The sequence below is a fragment of the Salvia hispanica genome, chromosome 4, assembly GCF_029641045.1.
Source record: "Salvia hispanica isolate PSC_SH4W2 chromosome 4, Shi_PSC_v1, whole genome shotgun sequence".
NCBI classification, from domain to species: Eukaryota; Viridiplantae; Streptophyta; class Magnoliopsida; order Lamiales; family Lamiaceae; genus Salvia; species Salvia hispanica.
In genome coordinates, this window is record NC_142695.1 from 21,341,576 (window position 1) to 21,363,668 (window position 22,093).

Below are 22,093 nucleotides of genomic sequence, written 5' to 3' on the forward strand. Positions count from 1 at the left end.
TCAAATAATAATTTGCTTAGGCTCCAAATTTTGTATGCCGGAAGTCCGGAACTGTATCAATTACACTTAATATGAAATGAGATCTATACCCTTCTAACTTATCATTTATTTTCTTTATAAAATACTCCGTAGTAATAATTTCTTAGAATTTACGTCGAGTTAAAGTATATTTTTAAATGGTTGACGAATGGCATACAACTTTCAGACGCTAAGAGCATCCACAGTGGTGCAGATGTCCAGCCTGACTTCCCAAAACACCTTCTGCCACGTCATAAGGACCTCCCACTGCACTACCACGTCATAAGGGCATCTCACTGCACAATGGTGGACATCCCCACGGACATCCCGACGGACATCCACAATAATAAAAATTCACAAATTCACCAAATTAAACAATTTACGGAATTAAAATTTTAATACGAATACGGACGGAGAAAGTGCAATGATAATTTCATTAACTTAAAAAAAAGTACAGTTCAACAAAAGGAATATTTAAACAAATTACATTAAAAATATCAATATGCACCCCTTCGCGTCCATAGCTCTTCAATTATATCGTTCTGGAGTCGAATATGGGCTTGTCGTCGGCGCATTTCGACAAATGCACAGAGTCGATCGGCCTCTCCATGGGGTATCCCCAAACGTACATTGGCGGTGGCCACGCCGTGGCTTGGACCGGCAGCATCAACATCATCACTGGATCAATCAGTCAGTGTTGGACCTTCATCTTCGACAATCATGTTGTGCATGATAATACATGCATACATGATATCAGCGATGCTGTCAATATACCACATCCGTTATGGACCCTTCACTGCCGCCCATCGAGCCTGGAGCTCACCAAATGCCCGCTCCACATCCTTGTTCGTTGCCTCCTGACGACCCGCAAAATAGATCTTCTTTTCGTCTGTTGCGCATATGATCGTTTTCACGAAGACGAGCCACATAGGGTATATCACATCCGCCAAGTAATAACCCATATTGTGTTGTTTTCGTTGGCTACGAAACTGACGGCCGGACCAACGCTCATGCACTGCTCGTTGAAAAGGGGCGACGACTGGAGGACGTTGATATCGTTATTCGACCCGACTACTCCAAAATATGCATGTCAAATCCACAGCTGGTAGTCAGCTACCACTTCAAGGATCATCGTGGGATTCTTGCCTTGGAAACCGGTAGTGTACTCCCCTTTCTAGGCAACGGGGCAGTTCTTCCACTCCCAATGCATACATTTCTATGCTGCCCAACATCCCTGGAAACCCGTGCTGACTCTCGTGCATATCCATCAAAGCCTGGTAGTCTTTGGAGGTAGGCTTCCGAAGATACCTATCCCGAAATATCTCCCTAACGCTCTCACAAAAATATTGCAGATATTCGCGGGCAGTCGTCTCGCCAATGTGGTGGTACTCGTCGAACATGTCGGTCGCGCCTCCGTATGCCAGCTGCCTGATTGCGGCAGTGCACTTCTATATGGGCGTGTGGCCGGGTTTACCAACCGTCCTGATCGTGAAATACTCGTATCGACGTTCTAAAGCGTCCACGATACGCATAAATAGCGGCCGATGCATCCTAAAACGTCGTCGGAATATGTTCTCCTCAAACCGCCGCTCCGGAGCGAAGTAGTCCTCATACAACCGACGGTGTGCAGCGATGTGGTCCCACGGTACTATAGCTCGACGATGGATGGGTCGAGGTACCGCCGGCTGCTGCTACTGCTGCAAGGCCACTTGTATCAGGCGATTTATCTCCCTGGTCGTAACGGCCTGCACCTCTTAGTTAATTCGCCGGCGGTAGTCATCAGCACCCCTACCACTAGCCATTTTTTATATACTAATAGAAACGTAGAGAGAGAGAAACTCATTAAAACAAGTGGTGCAAATGAAATGAAGTTCAACGAGCCGTTTATATAGAATTTTTAAAATAAAAAATAAAAAATCGGGACATCCGCCACGGCAGCGCAATGGCAGACGTCACGACAGACGTCGCCGGAAAGCCGCGGATCTGCGGTGTCCGCAGCGGACATCCGCATCCGTCCCTCCCACGCCTAATGGCAGACGTCCCACGCGGACATCCGCCACGCCAGTCGGACGTCCGCCGAGAAATCCGCCATTGCGGATGTTCGAAGTATGAGACACCACCCACTATTAACAGTTCTTATTTTTTTGTGAAACAATGTCGTGGTGGGACAATTGACCCTCTAAGGCTGCTCCATTATATGCTCAAAAATTAGGAATATAAAATACTACTCCATTATTATTATTATTATTATTATTATTATTATTATTATTATTTATTAGTATTACCTTTTGGCGGGATGCAGATAATCACTCCATACCACAACAATAAGAAAAATGTAAGAATTTCACCCTTCCACAACCGTGAAAGTGAATACTTCTATTACATACCGTCGCATAATTTTTGTCCGTTAACTTGACCTCATGGAGTAAACAAATTTTCATCTGTAGAATTTCGAAAAAAAATCAGTAAAAACGGCAAAATATATTGTTTTGTTGTAATAGTTAAAGGCATGTTGATCAATTACTAGTTTACTTCAATCAGAGACGCAAGTACTTTTTGAATTATACAAAAATCAAGTAAAGTAGAACTGAAAGATCTCATCAAAGATACAAGTAGTTTCCATAGACATGCCTTGAAAAAAATTACAACAGTGTGTTGTGTATAGTTAATTAAAAGAGTATCTACGTCTCAACACTAAATATTTTATGTGGCTAATAATTGCCCCAAAAAAGAGAAAAAAAAGAGAAAAAAACTCAGTCTGTAAAGCCATCTAGCGTTGGAGTTGTTATAAAAGAATCCAATGAAATTGAAGCAAAAAGATGCCATCTCCCCAAAAGAGTAAACAAGAACCTGTATGCTAAATTCTTGTGTACAGAGCTCCTCTCACTTGAACATGAATCAACAACTACAATTTGATGCTACATCACACGTACTGACGACCTAATTGCCTACGTAATTTATCTGAAGTTCTGTCTGGTCTTGATCATTCTTTTCAATGTTGCTAACCAGAAGTTGCATTCATCCCAATCACTTGTTGTGAGGTGAACCTATATCAAACCACATTATTCACATGGAAAGGCATCAGTCGAAACTGGGGGGAATATATCAAGAACCGAGAAAAAATATAGCTGTTGGAAATTTTCTCTTGTACCTGGATCTGAAGGGCAGTGGCAAAATCACCATTGTCCAGTGCTTGACATAGCTGCACAAGCTTTTCTGCAGCATTTTTGGATATGTCTCCACTATTAAGTTTCGCAAACAGGGCCCCTAACTTCTTTGAGTTGTCCTCTATTTCTCGCTTCTTTGCAGGATTTGCCCTTGATCCTCCCAATGCTTCACTTGTCTCGTTAAAAAGTCTTGTTAGAGTTGCAATGACCGGCTTCTGTTGTGCTGTAGGAGATTTATAAAGTTTTGTCAGGGGAGATGAGCAAATGGAATAAGGTTTTTCATACAACACTAACAAACATAGTTTTGCAATAAACATCCTGGCGCTAAAAGTGAAACACAATACTGCATGCATCACTTCACGTGTTTACTAAAGACCCTCAACCTGAATCATGAAGCTCAAGTACACAGGCCCAATATATTCCCATAAAAATAGCTCACTGCTCAGAGGTGGGAAAATGATTCCCTGCTCAACGCTCAATCCTTCACTCGCTTATAGCTCACTGATCATATTGATTCTCAATCTGCGTTTTCACTTCTTTCAACTTGTCTCAGATCCAACTAAGTTTAATTTTTCGCTAAGAACCATTTTCCTAATTGACAGAAGAGGATATTCCACAGTTGATGGCAGTGACTGAGTTTTGATAAGCCTTTCGCTTGACTTATTAGTAATCCCTTGCCCTATTGTATTTTGGTATTCATTTCTTTAACCCTCTATGCAAGTTATTGGTGAACAAAATGCATGACACGGAGATGGATTTTACTTTGTTTATAAACATAGTATAAAAGTCTGCATGGAAAGAAAAAGGAAGCAAGAAAGGTAATTATGTTTGAAGTGAGATTGAAACAAAAAAAGGGAAAGAAATGTCCGAAAAATAGAGATTAGTGTAAAAAATTAAAAATGTTGGAAAAAGGAGATTGTTTTCATTTGTTTGTTATTTAGAAGTTAAGAAGACATGGAGAAGTTTTCTTGAGATGTTCATGTCAGAATTAGTTCAAGTGGCTATTTCCACATGCTTCTGTTCATCTTTTTTGCATTATTATATTCTACAAATGGATCAGGCCTCTTAATGAGATAATCACAGATAAATCAAACAAGCCAAATGATCTGCATCTCTTTGATAAGCTGCTTCCAAAACTCTCAAAGATATATTTAATTAAAGTGGGAAAGGAAGCTTACCAGGAACATTTGATGTATCAGCAGTCTGCACTGTAGGAGGGGGAGCAGCAGGAGTAACTGGTAGTTGCATTGCAACTGGTGGAGAAGGACTAGAAGGTTGCACTGGATTCATACCAGGTCTTTGGACCCCTGAATTGCCCATTGGCATGAATCCTGTAGAAGCCGGGGTAGGAGTCATAACCTGGGACATCACTTGCCCAGTAGTTGGCCCCACTTGAGATGTGTTAGCACCATATGCTGACATACCCAGAGCACCAGCTTGATAACCAGGATTAGCAGCCCCCTAAATAATAGAATTCGTGCACACTAAGAAATGGTGATTAACTTTGAAAGAAGAGTGAGAATTAAGGAGGCTAGCATACTGGATATAAATGGGAACCCAAAGTGGACGGCTGCTGATATTGCTCTGCATTTCTCAATAATGGAGGGTTTGCGGGAATAAATTTCGCAGGAGGCTGCGCATTAACAAGAGGTGGAGGAAAGTTTCCCTGCAACGATATTGAAAGCAGATGTTCTCTAATCAGATTCCAACTTCACTACAATAACCCAAACATATATGCAACTCTACAATAGAAACAGCACCACACTGGACTCACCACTGGAGCTGGAGTTTCAGGAGAAGGGACAAACATAGTAGGAGGTGTATTAGACTGTGGAACTGGCTGATAAACAGGAGGAGCATTATAAGCTCTTCTATACGAAACAGCAGGTGACTGCTGATAATTATCACCATACTGATTGCCCGGAATGATAGGTTGGATATGAGCTGCTCCAGTATCCTGAGGAGGATACAATGTAACATTGTCTAAGATAAGAACCATATATATCAACTACATTAACATTTTAATCAAAGCAGGATGCAATAATATAAACCTGATAATGATGTTGAGAAGTGCTAACACCGCTGTAACTATTATCATATGCTGCTCCAACTTGCATTTGACTATTATCATAAGTTGTTGTATTCACAGTTTCTTTCTCTGAAATATAAAATATGGGGCACAAACCCTTAGAAGGTTGTGATGTTTTTAATAAACAATTTACTGCAGCGAAAAATGGTGTGGAGTGAATTATACTCCCTCTTTCCACGAAAAATAGTCTCATTTTGCCATTTTGGGATGTCCACAAAAAATAGTGCCATTTCAAAAAATAGAAAGTTTATCTGTCATACTTAACCCACTTTTTCTCCTCTCTCTCATACCTTACCTACTTTTTCTCCCCTCTCTTACTATACCAATTTCTCATTAAAACCCGTGTCATACACAAATGGGACTATATTTGTGGACGGAGGGAGTATTAAATATCCCAACTGGTTAACACTTAACAGTTACTATTTGTAAGAGCAACTAGGAATCCAACAATAATTTGAACGAGCATATAAAGATGAAATAGCATAACCACAGACCTTGCTCAGTTGAACGAGCAATACGATCACGCAAGATAGTAATTTCAGTCGACAATTCTTCAGTCCCCAGAAGATTCAAGTACTCCATTGCCGTTGTTAAAAGCCCTTGACTTGCTAATATTTCAGAATATTTCTCAACTAGCTTACACAGTGAATCACTAAATCGCTTTTGCCCAGTAGCCAAAGCAAAGACGATAGTCTTCTCCATTAAATCCTTCAAAGATAAAACTATAACATGTGAATTCATCTTTCCACTGAGCTTAGACCCTTATCAAATAACACTAAGTCAATGCAGCTTACCTGGAGACGGTCTACATAGGACTTTCCATCATGTTCTGCTGACAGGCTCTTTGACCAAATTTCCACAGTTTTGTCAATGTTTCCAGCACAAATATAACATAGTGTCGCGGCAGTTGTATCACCAGAAGACATAAGTCTAGCAGCAAGAGTGTCACATAATAGGGTCCATTCATCTGCCTGTGAAAACTGGATAACAGCAAACAGAGACCAGAAATAAGGCATGGCAGGTTTCTTTTTAGACTAGCAGAAAAGATTCACTTGTGGAGTTAAACCTTTCGATATGCTCCACATAGAATACATGTACACAAAATGCTGACAATATCCACAAAAGAGTCATTCATGACCAATACCGTGTAACAAAATTTTTAAGGAGATTAATAGGTTGAATTTTATATTTTTATTACAGAGCACTCAATGAATGAAATCTAAACTCGTAATTAATAACATGTGACCCCTTATTAGTATTTGTTAAATATTTTAAGATGCAAATTTAATCATTCCGAATGCATCTAGCGATGTATTCTAGAAAAATAAAAAATCACACCACATTTCTAACACACAGACACAGCATTTGATAATGCCATAATGAAAATGATCTTCCATGGACAAGCTTCAAAGGCCTAGACTACGAGTTACCATTTTAGTTTCAGATCATAAACATTGAATGGTTAACTTATCACATCAAATGGATGCAAATATATAGTAAGAGAGATATTATGTACTCCCTCCGTCCCATAAAAATATGTGCACTTCCCATTTTCGTCCGTCCTACAAAAATATGTGCATTCCATTTTTGAAAAGTTATACTCCCTCCGTTCCATAGTAATGGAGGCGTTTCTTTTCGGCACGGAGATTAAGAAAATTGTGTTATGTGAGTTAAGTAAAGGAAGAATAAAGTGGAAAATGAAAAGGGTAGAGAGATGAAGAGAGAATAAAGAGAAAGTAAAGTAGGTGTGGAGAAATGTGTTAGACTTTTACTAAAAAGGAAAATGACTCTATTACTATGGAACGTACTAAAATGGCAGAATGACTCTATTATTATGGAAAGGAGGGAGTATCAATTTGATAATGTAGGTCCCACTATCCACTAACACTATTTTAACTACCATTCTCCTCCTCTCTCTTACTTTACCGATTTTGTCTTAATTCCTGGGCCATACCTATTGCCCATATTTTTATGGGACGGAGGGAGTATATTTCTAGACACAGATGTCAATCATGTCATAGTATACAGCTCTGTAAAAGAGCACAATCATTAAGTTTTATAACATGTTTTCTGCAAATTTCTCCACTTTTCGAATGTGAGCTCTTAATCACGCTATAGATTAAGCAGAGTAATACAGTATAATGCCTTGACAACCAAACACTAACCTTTCCTTCTAAAGAAAAAACAGTGACCCTTAAGAATCAGAGTACGAAGGCAGACAGCAAGTAGAAGCTATTTGGGTCTTAAATCTCAAAAGAAGTACAAAATTTAAAACATGTTTTACACAAATAGGCTGGATGTAACCACAATTTAGAGGTTTGTAATGTAAACTCCAATTTTGTTTACAGGAAATGATAGACTTACAGTACAAAAGAGAGCAAGGGTTTCCTTCCATGATTTCAGCGGTCTGGTGTTTGCTATGCTCATTAAGTCATTGTTTACCATTGCAGAAACAACCTGAAGCAACTAAATATTAGTCATTCTACAAAAATAATAAAAAAACCAGCAATATTAACAATATTGACTCCCCACCTTTAGGTAGGGAGAGAGACTTGTCCGGAAGTACTGGTCACGTGTGCTCTCCCACAATGAAACCCCACCAACGTGAGCAATGACCAAGGCATCTGCCAATCTATTGGCAGAAATGCACTGTGCAACTGCCCCCTTATAGTCACCAACAACTAAAGCACGTTGGACAGCATCATCAAATGAAGGATCAGAACTGTCCTCCCGTCCGTCAATTTCTTGATGAGATTCTTTTACTGAGTCTCCAACAACTTCATCCTTAGAAATAGCCACAGGTGTATCTGCCTTGGGGCTAGGTAGATTGTTAAAGAAATCTTCCCCATTGTCAGTTGCAAATAAGGCAGATTCTTTGTACCCAGAAACACCTGTTTTAATTGCTTTACTCTCATCAAGACTAAGAGCATCGACCTGCTCAGTAACATCATTCACTTCAGAGTTGCTTTCTTCGATAGGCGGACTGAAACCAAGATGGGAAAGCAGATTTGACCGTGCAGTTCCATCCTCATTGAACATAACCTTCATGAAGCCCCATGTTTCTCTTTCCTCTTCAGATCTGACCAGGAAATAATAGGTGAAATATAAGCCAAGAGTAACTATGCATGCATGCCATATTAACCTGAAGCATGCTGATGCTATCAAGTCTAAAATGAAGAAGACATACTCAGATTCTTGAGACTTCCTTTCACATAAAAGTTTAAGAGCTGATCTATCCCCATTTTGTATTGCCGTTTCAAACTCTGAAGATCGACTAATCAAACCATGTTCAGTGACCAAATTGTGCACAAAGATCTGGATGTACAAAAGGCTGTCAGAGAGTGTAATATATGCCAGCAGAAAACTATAATGCTGTAAGCGTACCTCTGAAGATCCAGTAGAAGATTCAGCCGAATTAAATGAAACAAGCTTCCCACCAAAGCCAAATGAAACTCCAGCTTTTCGCTTGTACCACTTTGGGGCCCTCAGAGGTGCTATACAGGAACACAAGACGTTACACATAAGACTAACCCAACACATAACAACAGAGTGCAAGGCGTAAAACAATGTAGAACATTTTCAAGATAATACTACCTGTGTCCCTTAAAAATAGAAACTTTCTAAACTTTCTATTTTGGTAAGTGGGCCCCACAATCCACTAACACTGATTACACTACATTTTCTCTTCCTCTCTCTTACTTTACCCATTTTACTCTCCTTCTCTCTTACTACCCATTCTTCTCTCTTACTTCACCAATTGTGCATTAAGACCCGTGCCGTTTCAAAAGTTTCTATTTTGCAAGAAAGTTGATTCACTTCTTTTTTCGCACTCGTTTTGAAAAAATCATAATAAATAGTTAGAGTGGGTGAATAGTAAAGTAAAAGCGAGAATAATTTAGAGAAGACTCGTATTGAAAAAATCGTAATAAATAGTTAGAGTGGGTGAATAGTAAAGTAAAAGCGAGAATAATGCAGAAAGAGGGAGTACCATTTAAAAGTTGTGATAAGCCAATCTTAATAACAGGGCATCATGACCAATCAAGGGGTACATATGAAAAAGTCTTAGCAAATGTAATGACCCAAACAACTATACATTATAAAACCCTTTACTTAATATTCAGTGTTTCCCACATAGAGATGAATTACACAAAGGTTTTATCTAAAGAATGAAAGTTACCTGCACCAAAGTCAGCCTCTCCAAGACCATATCGGCCAGCACCCTGCAGTTGACAAAGAATAATTGGTGCGGAGTGAAAGGCGGGCTTACCATATACATTTGCTAATAACAATGCAGACAGCAGAGATAGCGAATAAACAAAGATAAATACTTCATTTGACTAAGAGACCATCCTCCAAAAAGGCCATATTAAAAAGTAAAAACAGTTGAGCAACTACTCTTCACGAAAAATAGTCTCATTTTTCCATTTTGGTTCACCCACCGAAATTAGACCCATTTCTATCTAAGGAAACTTTATCACCACATTTTCGCTCTCTCTCTCTCTCTCCCCTACTACCCAAATTTTCTCTTTCTCTCTCCTACTTTACAAACTGTGCACTAAAACTTGTGCCGTCGACAGATTGGACTATTTTTTGTGGACGGAGAGAGTAATACTAATAACTAATCAAATCTAATGATGCATATTAATATCAATACTCCTGTTGTCGAAACAACCTTGCCCACAAGGATAGAGTGGACCGACCAAGGGGACTCATATTCATGCTTGAGAACATGAATCAAAGTGTAGATATGCTGAAACTCCAAAAGAGCAATGGGCGTGAGCAATTTGATGGAGCACAACGGATACAATGGAGGCAGCGATAAAGATATGATTTTGTCTGAGCGGTGGCAGAGGCACAAAGAGGCACCACTAGTTTTGTTGGGAGCATGGAGCGCACAGGGGTGATTAGGTAAAAATCTGGGGTGCAAGGCAATGGGCCGCAGGGGTGACAAGGTGCGCGCCCCACGAATCGAGACACTGTGTTCCAATTTAGTCATTTAAGGTTGGATGGGATGTAATATTTTGCAGACTTAGATGTTATTAATAATGAGTTTGGAAAAAATTTGCTCACGCCAACTTCAAAATTTGCTCCAATCATGTAACCACTAACCAATGCATACACACAACACCAGTAATCACTAAAAGAGTTCCATGAGACACAAACTAACCTCAATGTTATACAGGCTGACTTTCCCATCAAATGAAGATGCTGATATGACTCCAGGAATTTTCGGATACCAGTGAACATCAAAGTTCCAGTTGGTTCCAGTAGGTAATTCAGCTACAATCTACAAAAAAAATTATGTTGAAACTGTCATGTGTTATAGAGCTGCTAAAACTAACCCAGGAAAGGAATCTGCATGAAAAACTATAATGCTTTATTCAAGTAAACATAGATAATCAAAACTCGCCTCTCCAGATATTGTGTCCCAGCAAATAGTGCGATTATCTTTGGAACAGGTAAGCAGATAAGAGCTGTCAATAGGGCACCAGGACATAGCGATCACACCTGTTCACAATGATACAGTCTAATGAAAATTTACCAACAAGTGTACATCACAAAGTCTCTACCTATCAGGCCTTATCAAAAAGGTTACGAGGAACCCAAGGAACAAAAGAGAAATATCCTGCTCATAGAAGCAAGCATCTAAGAAGACCTATTACCCAATGTGAGGTGACCATCAGAATAGCTTACTAAGCCATCTGGAAGCCATACAACTTTGGAAGCTTGATTTCAGACCATAACAAATCAAGTTATAATATAATTGAGAACTGAGAGATCACAATGAGGATGAGACAGGTAGAAGCCTATTGAAAACACAAGTTAGGACAAAAGTTATGAAATGTCAGAAGTGATCCTCGGATAATTTACCTTTGGTGTGTCCTACAAACTCTTTCACTGGAGACATTATATTGCGCACATCCCACATCTGAAAATGACAAGCCGCAATCACCAACAGACACAAATTTAAGCAGCCTTTGAGAAAAACAATAATGTAATAATGTGCCAAACTGCCAATAGCTAATGTAAGGACATATGTATTCCTTACTTTGAGAGAAGGCGAATTATCTTCATCAGAAGCAACAATAAGCTGAGTTGCAATATCAGGATTCCACTGCAAAACAGAGCACCTCCTTCTAACTGAATCTGAGAAACTGCAAGGGCATGGCATACAAAAGATCAGCAAAAAGAAGAACCTAAAGGATCAGTCAATTGCTCAAAACGCAACAATGCAACTTAACATTAACTCAAATGCGGACAACATACTTTATAACTGGCTTTTGCTTCCTCAGATCCCACACCACTGAAATTACATTTAATCCGTGTCATTCCAACGTATAATGTAGATTTGAGAGAAAGAATAATCCATTAGAAGGGCATCGTTTTCACCTGTTGTCCCATTATAAGAAGTGGACGCCAGGATCTTCTCAACCATGCTGTTCCAGGACAAAAACGAAATTTCACCTTGTGATGCAGACCCACTACCCTGTTAACATTTCAAAAGGTTGAGTTATCGTTCCCAATCCGGGTGTGGAAATTACTGACAAGAGAAGCAGCATAGTTTAAAACCAATATGCCAAAAACATTTTATGACTAGAGATCAAAAGCAAAATCTATCTGAGAGAATAGAAAAGGTAAAATAGAAATGGAAAAGCTGGATAATATATGTGGGGTCAGTGAAAAAATTATTGTGGTGTACACATGTTTAAAATGCAATCATAAGAAGCATTCCACAAAGTAATATTGCATCATACACCATTCGGTTTCTATCTATCTTGAAGAAAACAACTTTGTATTGAACTCAGTGTTAGCCACAGTTCACAAGAACATTCTTTAGTCTTGGTAAGAGGGGAAGGGTTAAGGCGGATGCCAGATTCTTATACAAGACTCAGCATGCACAGGTGTATGGCCACCCCAAATTTCCAATAACAGGAGTTTAGTAAGGGAGTGCAAGACAGAAGATCGTATAGCGGAAAATATTAAAACTGGATCTATATGTCATTAATTTATTTCTTTTTATTTTCTTTTGTACTTTTTCATTTGGGAAATCAAACTTTTTTAAGATGGATTTAATTGATTGTCAGTCAGAAATTCATAATGTTACTCTTCAATGAGACAGCTACCAACAAGGCTACAAAGCAGATTTTTGCTCTGGAGAAGCATATGTAGCCTAATTTCTGTTGGATAGAGGTAGTTCTTTTTTCTTCAAATAAAATAGTTCTAGTTTGCACCAACAAGGTAAATGCTTGTCCAAAAAGACACAATATCGGTGAGTCAGCTCAGCTCTTAGTGAATTTTTGTAGATCAAGAAAACGTTACTGAGTATTCGTTAGTAAATCCAGAGAATCTGTTACCTGCCCAAGAATTGTGGTCTCAAATTTATAAAAATTAAATATTTTGACAGAACCAGGCTACAATATGATACTAATTTTATTACACAATTTTAGCCAATTTCAGTAAGAACATGGATCTGAGCCGTTGGGCTTTCAAGAAAGGCTATTTTGGGTGCATACAGTTTGCAAACAATTATTCACCTTTTCTCTTGAATGGACTCTGCAGTACATACATTCAAACATAAGAACATATAAACAAGGAAATCTCATTTTTTTTAGCACAGAACCATCAAGCATTTAATAGATATAAATTACAGAATTCCCCTACAAGGCTACAAAGAAAATGGAAGACCAAAAAACACATGATTTATGCAGATAATCAGAAAATGTTTCATAAATTTCTTGTTTTCCACATAATTAGTTTAAGGACCTTGAATGGTGCTAAAGCTAATCGCTGCATACCTTCAGTGCCGGAAAATGGTTAGGCTCTAATGGTTTGGTCAAATCCCAAATAGAAATATCACCTTCATCAGCACCAGAAGCAATAAGGTGTGGAGTAATAGAATTAAACTCCAACCCCCGAACCTGAACCAAAATTAAAAACCACCGAGATATCCACCAGTCTTATAATTAACATGGGATTCATAAAATGCAGTAATAATATAGAACAAGGACAGTAGGAACTCACAGGTCCTTTGTGTCTTGTAAGATTTGTGACCAATGTATTCTCACTTGTATCAGAACCTTCTTTACTGGTGTCAGAAAATCAATAACATAAATGATATACAGATATAAAAAAAAAATAGAGGTAAACAATACTCCTTAATAAACAGAAATCAGGAATTCTAAGCCAAATGAATCAAACTGTTGCCAATAATATTTATTTTCTGAATCGGGGAAACATTAAAAGAAGCACAACCAAAGAATAGCACAGCCAAGCCAAAAGCCAAAAGTCGGTAACATCATTTAACATTCTTGGTTCTTTGGATAATTATTACTACTATATAACATATGAAAATCAGTATATTTATTAGTAGTTCTTTTTTAGAATATGTTTCCTGATTCAAATGTTTTGCGGCAATCATTGTTGAAATTGTTCATATTCAAGTTCTTGAAACAGCCCAAACAAGACAGAACTATACAAATTCATTTCAAATGGTATATATACCGTCTTAATTCATGAAATTAAGCAATCAAAACACTCGTCACAGTAATCACATGCAAGCTGCAATGAATCAAATATAGCACCAACCATGAGATCATTAACAAATGCAGCCATAATCAACACCCAAAAACCAAAAAATTGGTAAATGGGGACAATTGAAGAGAAGAGGAACCAAAAGAAGATTTATTAAGTAAATAAAATTCACCAGATCAGGGGCTTAGGATTCCAAAGCCCAATGTTGCCGTCGACAAGACCACCAGCAATGAGACCGAGCGGATACTCCTCCGAATTGGCGGAGGCTTTCTGCCACGAAATCCGATTGAAGCGCTCAGAGCTGGGAATAGTGCCCGCCATGATCAACTGTCGATCGTCGGAGAGGAAATCAAGCTCGAATATATCGAGATTGGCAGTGGAGCTGAATTGTAGATCCACGGCCCCCGCCATGGTCCCGGCGGCGATGTACGCACCGTCGGGTGAGAAGGCGGTCGAGGCCGATCTGTTGACCGACTTTATACAGCCCGCCATTGCAAAAATGTATGATCTGTGAAACGAGATGCAGCTAGTTACATAAATCAATGGGCTACAGATCTAGGTTTATGGGATAATTGAGCGTGGATCGAGGGAGAGTGAGAGGGAATTTTCTGTGTATGGGTTTGTTTATGATGATTTTGTACTCCTATATTTTTAGGTTTCGATTTGCCTGTCTTCTCTGATGTCTGTGTGTTGGACTTCGATTTTGGGGATATCAGAGTGTAGAGTGAGGAGGAGGGGTTTCGCTAACAGGAAAGGGTAATACCGGGATTTACGTCATTTAGCAATTGGAAACAGTAGCTTGGACGAAATTTTGTTCACTGCCCCTCTCCCATGCCGTATAACTGCCCTTCCAGTCCTCCTCACACATTTATTGTCTTTTGTAATTACAAAATATAATTGATAAAAATAGAAATAACATTCCAAGTATAGACTGATAAAAATTAAATACTATGGATTCAGTGCGATTTAAATCATAATCTATACATATATAAAAGGCGAGTTTTGGCCATCATTTTAAATATTTATGAATTTTGGGCAAAATATTAAATAGTTATAAGTTTTGGATTTTGAATGTAGTTTTTATTTAATTTATTTACTAATAAATGTTGAATTCAATCATGAAATTGTAACTGTAATATTGCTCATAAAGGGGAGTGTTATATTACTAACTCATAACTTAATTGTTAACTACAACTAAATAATAGTCATTAGATATTTAAATTAAGGGCTTAGATCATTAATCCCTAAATGTCAATACAAACAACGAAAAACGTCAATAAGGCTATAAGATTAAGTCCAAAAAATATCAATAGGGGTATTAATGTCAATTAACTACATGTTTAGTTATAACTAAATTTTTAAAGAAATCCCAAAACTTTAAATTCATATAACATATATCAAATTAAAGATAATTTCATAAGGATTCCAACGATATCATACATGCATATGTTCCGACGTCAAAATTTGAAAAAAAAAATTGAATTTTTTTAATTTTTTCGTATAAGCAGAAATGTCAACATACTATATAAAAAATGTCAATATAATACATATAGAATGTCAATATAAACAATGAGTTAACATTCTTAAAGCATTGTATTGACATTCTCAAAGCATTGAGTTGATATTTTCGGAACACTATATTGACATTTTCATCCAAAACCCTAATTTGGAGTTTTTTTTATATCTTTTTCGATTTAATTAATAAAAACTAAAATTACACGTGACAAATTGTAGACCACACGTTTTTTAAAATCCTATGACCTTAAATTAGTTGTAGTTAGCAATTAAATGATGAGTAAGCAATTGATCACTCCCCTGCTCATAAATGTACTAAAGAGAATTCAATTTAAATATTTACTTTTCCTTGCTTTAGCTTCCTCACATGTTTAAATTCATTACCATATTAATATGGAAATCATAATATTCATGTTGATGGGTGCATAAATATTTAAATATGAAAAAAATCGTTTCAATTCTTTGACAATGAAAAATGGGCTCCATATAATTTATTTCCTTTTAACATTCAATTAAAATTTTAACAATTTAACCTTAATTTCTTAATAATAATAATAACAATACATATTGTCTAAGAAAAGTGTAATCTATATATATATATATATAGGTTTGTGTTAAAATGACAACTCCTCTTAAAATGACAACGTGACAACGCTTATACAGCAATATTATTAACGCTACACAGCAATATTCAATACGGTAGACAGCAATCTATAGATTGCTGTATAGTGTGTCGGATACTGCTGTTCAAGAAAAATTGCTGTTTAACGAACAGCAGATTGCTGCCCGTCTTTTTCCAGAATTTTTTTTTTTTTTTTGCCACGTGGCAGCTTATTATTCGTCCACGTGTACAAATGATTGGCTAGAAATGGTGGTATGATGTTATTTTAAGGGGTGGTGGCACCCTAACATGCCCCTATATATATATATATAAAGAAAATTTTAAAAGAAATTTTATTTTAGCGTTTCTGAAATCCATAATGAAAACTTAATACTAAGAATTAAATGTAATTGGAATCACTAATAACAATGAACGATTAAATTAGATATTAAAATATAGCAGTTACAAAAACTCCCTAAATTCTTATCCATTTCTTCTTCTCAAACATTTATTGGCCCTCTTAATTATATATACCGCTCTTACCTTTTTTTCTTCCTATAAATATTCTTAGGTGTGATCAATTAGTAACTTTCTTAAGTTGCTAACTTGCTATCTCATCAATGCAGCGTCTTAAAAATGTCAACACGATGACATTAAACACACAATTTTGTTGAACTTCAATATAATGTGTTGATATTATGTGTTGACATTTTGATATCACCGTGTTGACATTTTTAATACACTGTATTGATGAGTTAGCAGAGTTAGCAACTTAAATAGTTAGCAATATAACGCAATTCAGATAGATATTTTTAGATTTGGTAGTTTAGGGTGTAGGGATTACGTCGCGGTCCATATTATTTGTAATAAATTATGAAATATTTTTAAAATAATACATAAGTTATTATACGGGTCTAAAATTATAGATTTATTTAATAAAAAAAATGACTATATGCAATAATGTACTATCTGATAATACAAAATTATGAGTTCAATATAATTTGTATAAAAAAAGTTGAGATTAATTCTATTATATATGCTTCACAGTCAATTCACAATTTAAAAAATTAATTAATATAAATAGATAATTAATTAGATCGTGCACCGCACGGGTGTGACACTAGTCTTCTTTTCATCTTCAACTAATAACTGAGCCATCAGTATACATAATTCACTCACTCTATTATCTGTTTGATCTATATTTAAAAGCTCAACATATTTTACAAGATTTTAGTTATTTTGTATTCCAACTACATGGTATGCATAATACAAATTCAAATTATAAAAAATAATTATCTATATATTTAAGCTTATTTCTTAAATGGACGAGATAATGGATTTAACATTGAGTGGGAAGTTTTTTGAGTATTGATTCATATAGTTCACTAAATTAGTAAATTTTATTATGAATATGAATTTCTCATTTGATTAAAATTTACTATTACTTTACTAGATTGTACAAAGTATGTGCCGACCTAAAAGTTGAAACTTGAAACCCTATAGGATGGCTCGATTGAGATACATAAGAGTGTCCCTTGGTCGGGTCAAGCCATAAAGTGTGGCCAGGCCACAAAATCGTGGCCGGGCCACCAATGCCCATGTTTCCCACTATAGTGGACATGGCCAAGCCACCAAAAAATTTATTTTTTTCATTTTGTTTATATTTTAGTTTTACTACAATAAAAATTGTTAGACTATAATAATTAAATAAAATGCATAATTTAATGAAAACTAAATCGAAAACCAAATCTTCGTTGTATTATAGAACGGGGTAAAATTATACAACGAAAATTGTTTTAGAACACTCAAATAAAAACTAAAAAAAACACCGCTATCGACGACTACTCGGTGTCATCATCAGAATCCGCCGCTTCATCTTCACCCGTTGCATCGTCACTGCCAACGCCAACGCCATCGCCGTCACCACCACCGCCACCGCTCTGAGGTCCCGTCGCCGCCGCCGCCGTGTCCTCCCACCCCAACAACAACCTCAGCCTCACTATAAGGTCGTAGTACATCATCTTGGAAGTCGGGTCGGTCGACTTCTCATACAAGGCCAGAGTGTCCTTGAGTTCCTTCATCATCTGCACCGCTAGGGTGTTGTTCAACGCCGCTCGGCCCGATCCGGGGGGGGCGGATGCAGACGGGCCCGCAACAGAGTGTTGGGAGGCAGCGGCGGAGGCGGATCTAGCGGCTCGGATTGCGGACTGTTGACCCAGTGGCCGTGGACGCTGGGATAGTGACGGGAGGGGGGGGCTCCTCCATAACCTCGTCGTTGAGGTCGAAGGTCCTTGAACCGCCGCTACTACTGCTGTAGTTGCCAGCCCTGCCCCGTCTTGTACGGCTCGGCCCAGAATCAGACGCGTTCTCGCAGATGGCTCTGAATTTTGGGGAATCTCGCAGAACGAGGAATTCTGCCCAGTAGGTAAACTTCTTGCCCACTTGCACATTGAACAACTGCATCGACAGGGATTTTACGTCGGCTTCGTTGCGGCCACTCTCAGCAGTGCGCATTTGGTTCTCGTACATACCAATGAACTTCCGGAGAGCTGTAGTGATCCTGCCGAACTTCTTCCGAATCTGATCGGGTGTACGGTCGACGCTCCCCGGCGGTTTGAATTCATTGTACACCACCAGGACTTTCCGCCAGAAGCATAAGTCGGTCTGATCCGTGCCAACTATGGCATCTGTCGTCACCGCGTCCCATGCCCTAGCAATAGCAATGGACTCATTGTCTGTGTACAGAAACCCTCGTCGACCTCGACCGCCATCGCCTTGTCCGCGACCACCGTGGCCGCCTTGCTGCCCGCCGTCACCATCGCCGCCATCTCACGCGGATCCTCCGCCTCTCCCGCCGGCGCCCCTTCGCCCGCCGCTTCTTCCACCGCCTCCTCTCCGCGTCTCTACACGACCGGGCGTCGGCGTCGGGGTATCAGGCGACCCCATCAATTGTTCCCATGTGAATCTATCAGATTCATCAAGCGGAGATTGACTACTCTGGAATGAGGAGGATTGGAATTTGGACGAGAAGTTTATCGCGTCCATGTTGGGTCGGTAGTCGCCCGTCCCCGGTTGGGTACGACCCGCATATCTCTTCTGATAAGCCGGGGACTGATCCCGGTTTTGGGGTGTTTGTTGCCACGGCGCCGGCGATGGCGGACTCCACATCTGGGATGGAGGAGGGGTGGGACTCGATCTCCAGCGTTGGGGAGGTGGAAAGCTCCCCGGTCCCGAATCTCCATAACCGGGATCGTCTTCGCCTTGCATTTCACAAAAATTAAAATTGAAGGGAATAGGGTAAATTGTGTGTGAGAGTAGGGTAAAAATAAGATTTGAATTTTAGGTATATATAGAAATATTTTTAATTTTTTTTTAAAAAAAAATCAGAAATTAGGGGGATCCGCGGCTGAGCCGCGGCCCGTGGCCACTGTAATAGGAGGGTCGCGGCTCAAGCCCAAGCGTCGCGGCCAGGGCACGATCGTGGCGCTCTCGTGGGCACCCCCCCTCCCCCCGCCGCCACGGCCGCCCATCCCCGTCACTATAGGGAGCCGCGGCTCGCGGCTCTGGCGTGGCCCGACCGTGGCTCCCCTATAGTGGATGCTCTAAATGCAATTATGTTGTCTATTCTATCAGATTGTTTGATAACTAGTTTCAAGACTTTAATAAATTTTAAAAATGAATAAAGTATAAAACTAAACTTATATAGTAATATGACGAAATCTTCATATTGACCCGATCGACAAATTTCATACATCGATTACACGAACAAGTTATGAAAATAACATAAAGTTAACTGTGATCATAAGACCATCCGCATCCATGTCTCTTATCCGTCTCTTAACCGTCTCATCTATTCACTATTCATGGGTCCCACCGTACTTTTCACCCCATCTCTTCACTAAGAGACAACACCTGCATCCCTCTTAACCATCTCATCCCTTAACTATTCGTTCAATTTCATTTTTTATTTTTATTTCCAACAAATTCAATTAATAAAGACACACTTCATTAAATAAAATAAAATTACAATTTAAAATCCTAAAAAAATAAATAAAAAAACTAAATTAAAATCCTAAAGTAAAATTACATAATTTAAAATACTCTAAATTTAATTATAAAAACTACTCCGTCGGCGAATCATCCCTCGAAGGCGGTGGCGGTGCCCTCAAGATAGCGGGAGGTGGAAAACCAATTTGGCTTGCCATATACGCAATTCCGGCAAGATGGGCTTCATATTGGGGAGGCGTCATGCGGGAAGTGTCAGCCATCGTGGCGAGTAGGTACATGGACATTAGGGTGTTCGAGCCCGAGCCCGCCTAGCTTGATACGCCTCAGCCCCTCCCTTCCCTCTAGCCGCCTTGGTCCCTTGCAGCCAACGTCGTGAACCGGAGGAGCCCCCTGCATCGGTGGCCGTGCCCTCAACCTCTTGTGAGGTGTTGCCTGACCCGCCCTCACTAGACGAGTATTGGCCACCCGTCGTTGCTTCGTGCGTTTCGAGTTCGACCCGTGCAAGACGGGACACCGCCAGCCCACCTTTCAAGGTGGTTGACTGACGACCAAACATCGACATGTTTGAAATCTTTTTTTCATGTCGTCTTTAAAGACTTGCAAAGCCGCTCTCATAATGTCGGCTCCACTGGCTCCGCTTTGGTAATTTGCCGCTTCAGTCCTGTAGATCGCGCAAAATTTTTTGACATCTCTGTCGCATTGGTCAAAATGACTACGGAGCATCTTCAAGTTGCGGCGGCGGGCCCCCTTCGGCTTTGTCTCGTTGTAAGCTTCGGTGACCTTTTCCCAAAAACACAAGTGGGTTTGTTGATTCCCGACGATGGGATCGTACGAGACGCTGACCCAAGCGTTGTACAGAGCCAACGTCTCCTTGCGGCCGTATAGATGACGACCTAGATCCTCCTCCTCCTCGCCCTCTTCCTCCTCGCCCTCCTCCTCCTCGGCATCGACGTCGCGACTGGCGGAGCCTCCACCGCCTCGTCCTCCTCCTATCGGAAGGTTTTCCGGAATGTGTTCATCCGGAAAATTCTCCCTAATTTATAATCCTTGCGTTTGCCCATACCTGGGGAGGGGGACGATAGCATGCATCCACATCAAAATGTGGTGTTTGGTACGCCGCCGGCGTCGACGAGCCTTGGGTGCCCGGCGACGAACCGGAACCGGTAGCACCCAAAACGTTGTACATGCCCCCCAGTCGCCAAACGCGTTCAAGTCGAAGGCCAGAGTTTCAGTCACCATATATTTTTAAATAAATGGAGAGGAAAGAGAGATAGTTTGAGAAGAATAGATGTGCGTAGAATGGAGAATGAAAGATGAGTATTTATAAAATAAAAAAAATAATAATAATTTTTTTTTTACCATTCAACAGTAATATTACTGCTTTTTTTCCCTGAAAATCGATTTTTAAAAAAAAATTATTTATGACGTCAGCGTGACGACGCCCACTCGCGGACCACGCCTAGCGCCAGCGCTCGCCAGCGGCTTCTTCCGCGTGAGTCGCGAGACGCGCGACGAGACATGGACGAGATGGAGTGTTGCATCGCCGTCTCGATGCGGTCTCGTCTCTCCGAGACGAGATCGAGCCCGCATCGAGACGCGATGCGGGTGCCCTAACTAACTTAATTCAAATCTTCATTTACGTACTACAAATTTAAAGATATTTTTCATCTAAATTGCTCACACATTTTATACTCCCTTCGCGCCATAAGAATATGCACAATTTCCTTTTTCATCCGTCCCATAAGAATATGCATTTTCCAATTTTAGAAACTCCTTTCTCTCTAATGAGATGAGACTCATTCACCACTAACAATACTTCAATTACTTTTTCTTTCTAGCCCTCTCTTACTTTACCAATTTTGCATTAAAACTCGTGCTGAACCCAAAGTGCATATTTTTTGGAATGGAGGGAGTATAAATTAAGGCTAAAAATATAAATAAATGTGCCATGCGTAAAAAAAAGAATAAAGAAGAAATTATAAAGTTAAAAAATATTCCATAAAATAGTATTGCTTTTTCTTTTATAAATTCATTGTCAATCATTCATTCTTATATTTTTTAAAAATAGGAATAGCAGATAAAATTAGTGCAATGTCCATGGATCTAACCAATATGATCATAACAAGCACCGCAGTGGCGTACAAAACTATTTACAGAAGATCA

General features: G+C 39.3%; 1 protein-coding gene and 1 pseudogene across 2 annotated transcripts; both read right to left on the reverse strand.

Moving 5' to 3' along the window:
* Positions 1-515: 515 nt before the first annotated feature.
* LOC148927454 (uncharacterized) lies at positions 516-2,110 on the reverse strand (annotated as a pseudogene).
* Positions 2,111-2,615: 505 nt separating this feature from the next.
* On the reverse strand, positions 2,616-14,632 carry LOC125193904 (protein transport protein SEC31 homolog B). 2 transcript variants are annotated; one of them, XM_089056282.1, is made up of 22 exons: positions 13,979-14,631; positions 13,297-13,360; positions 13,071-13,193; positions 11,665-11,761; positions 11,542-11,578; positions 11,324-11,429; positions 11,146-11,203; positions 10,685-10,782; positions 10,442-10,561; positions 9,452-9,494; positions 8,659-8,768; positions 8,462-8,589; positions 7,807-8,353; positions 7,639-7,731; positions 6,069-6,254; positions 5,769-5,982; positions 5,237-5,343; positions 4,960-5,142; positions 4,726-4,851; positions 4,364-4,646; positions 3,170-3,408; positions 2,616-3,065 (listed from the first exon to the last, which is right to left on the reverse strand). In XM_089056282.1, the coding sequence occupies exons 1-22, from the start codon at positions 14,296-14,298 to the stop codon at positions 2,976-2,978; spliced, it is 3,372 nt and encodes a 1,123-aa protein (XP_088912408.1). In that variant the 5' UTR covers positions 14,299-14,631; the 3' UTR covers positions 2,616-2,975. The 2 variants fall into 2 exon arrangements, with proteins under 2 accessions (XP_088912408.1, XP_088912407.1); XM_089056281.1 differs by having other exon boundaries at positions 8,462-8,768; positions 13,979-14,632.
* Between the last annotated feature and the right edge of the window lie 7,461 nt (positions 14,633-22,093).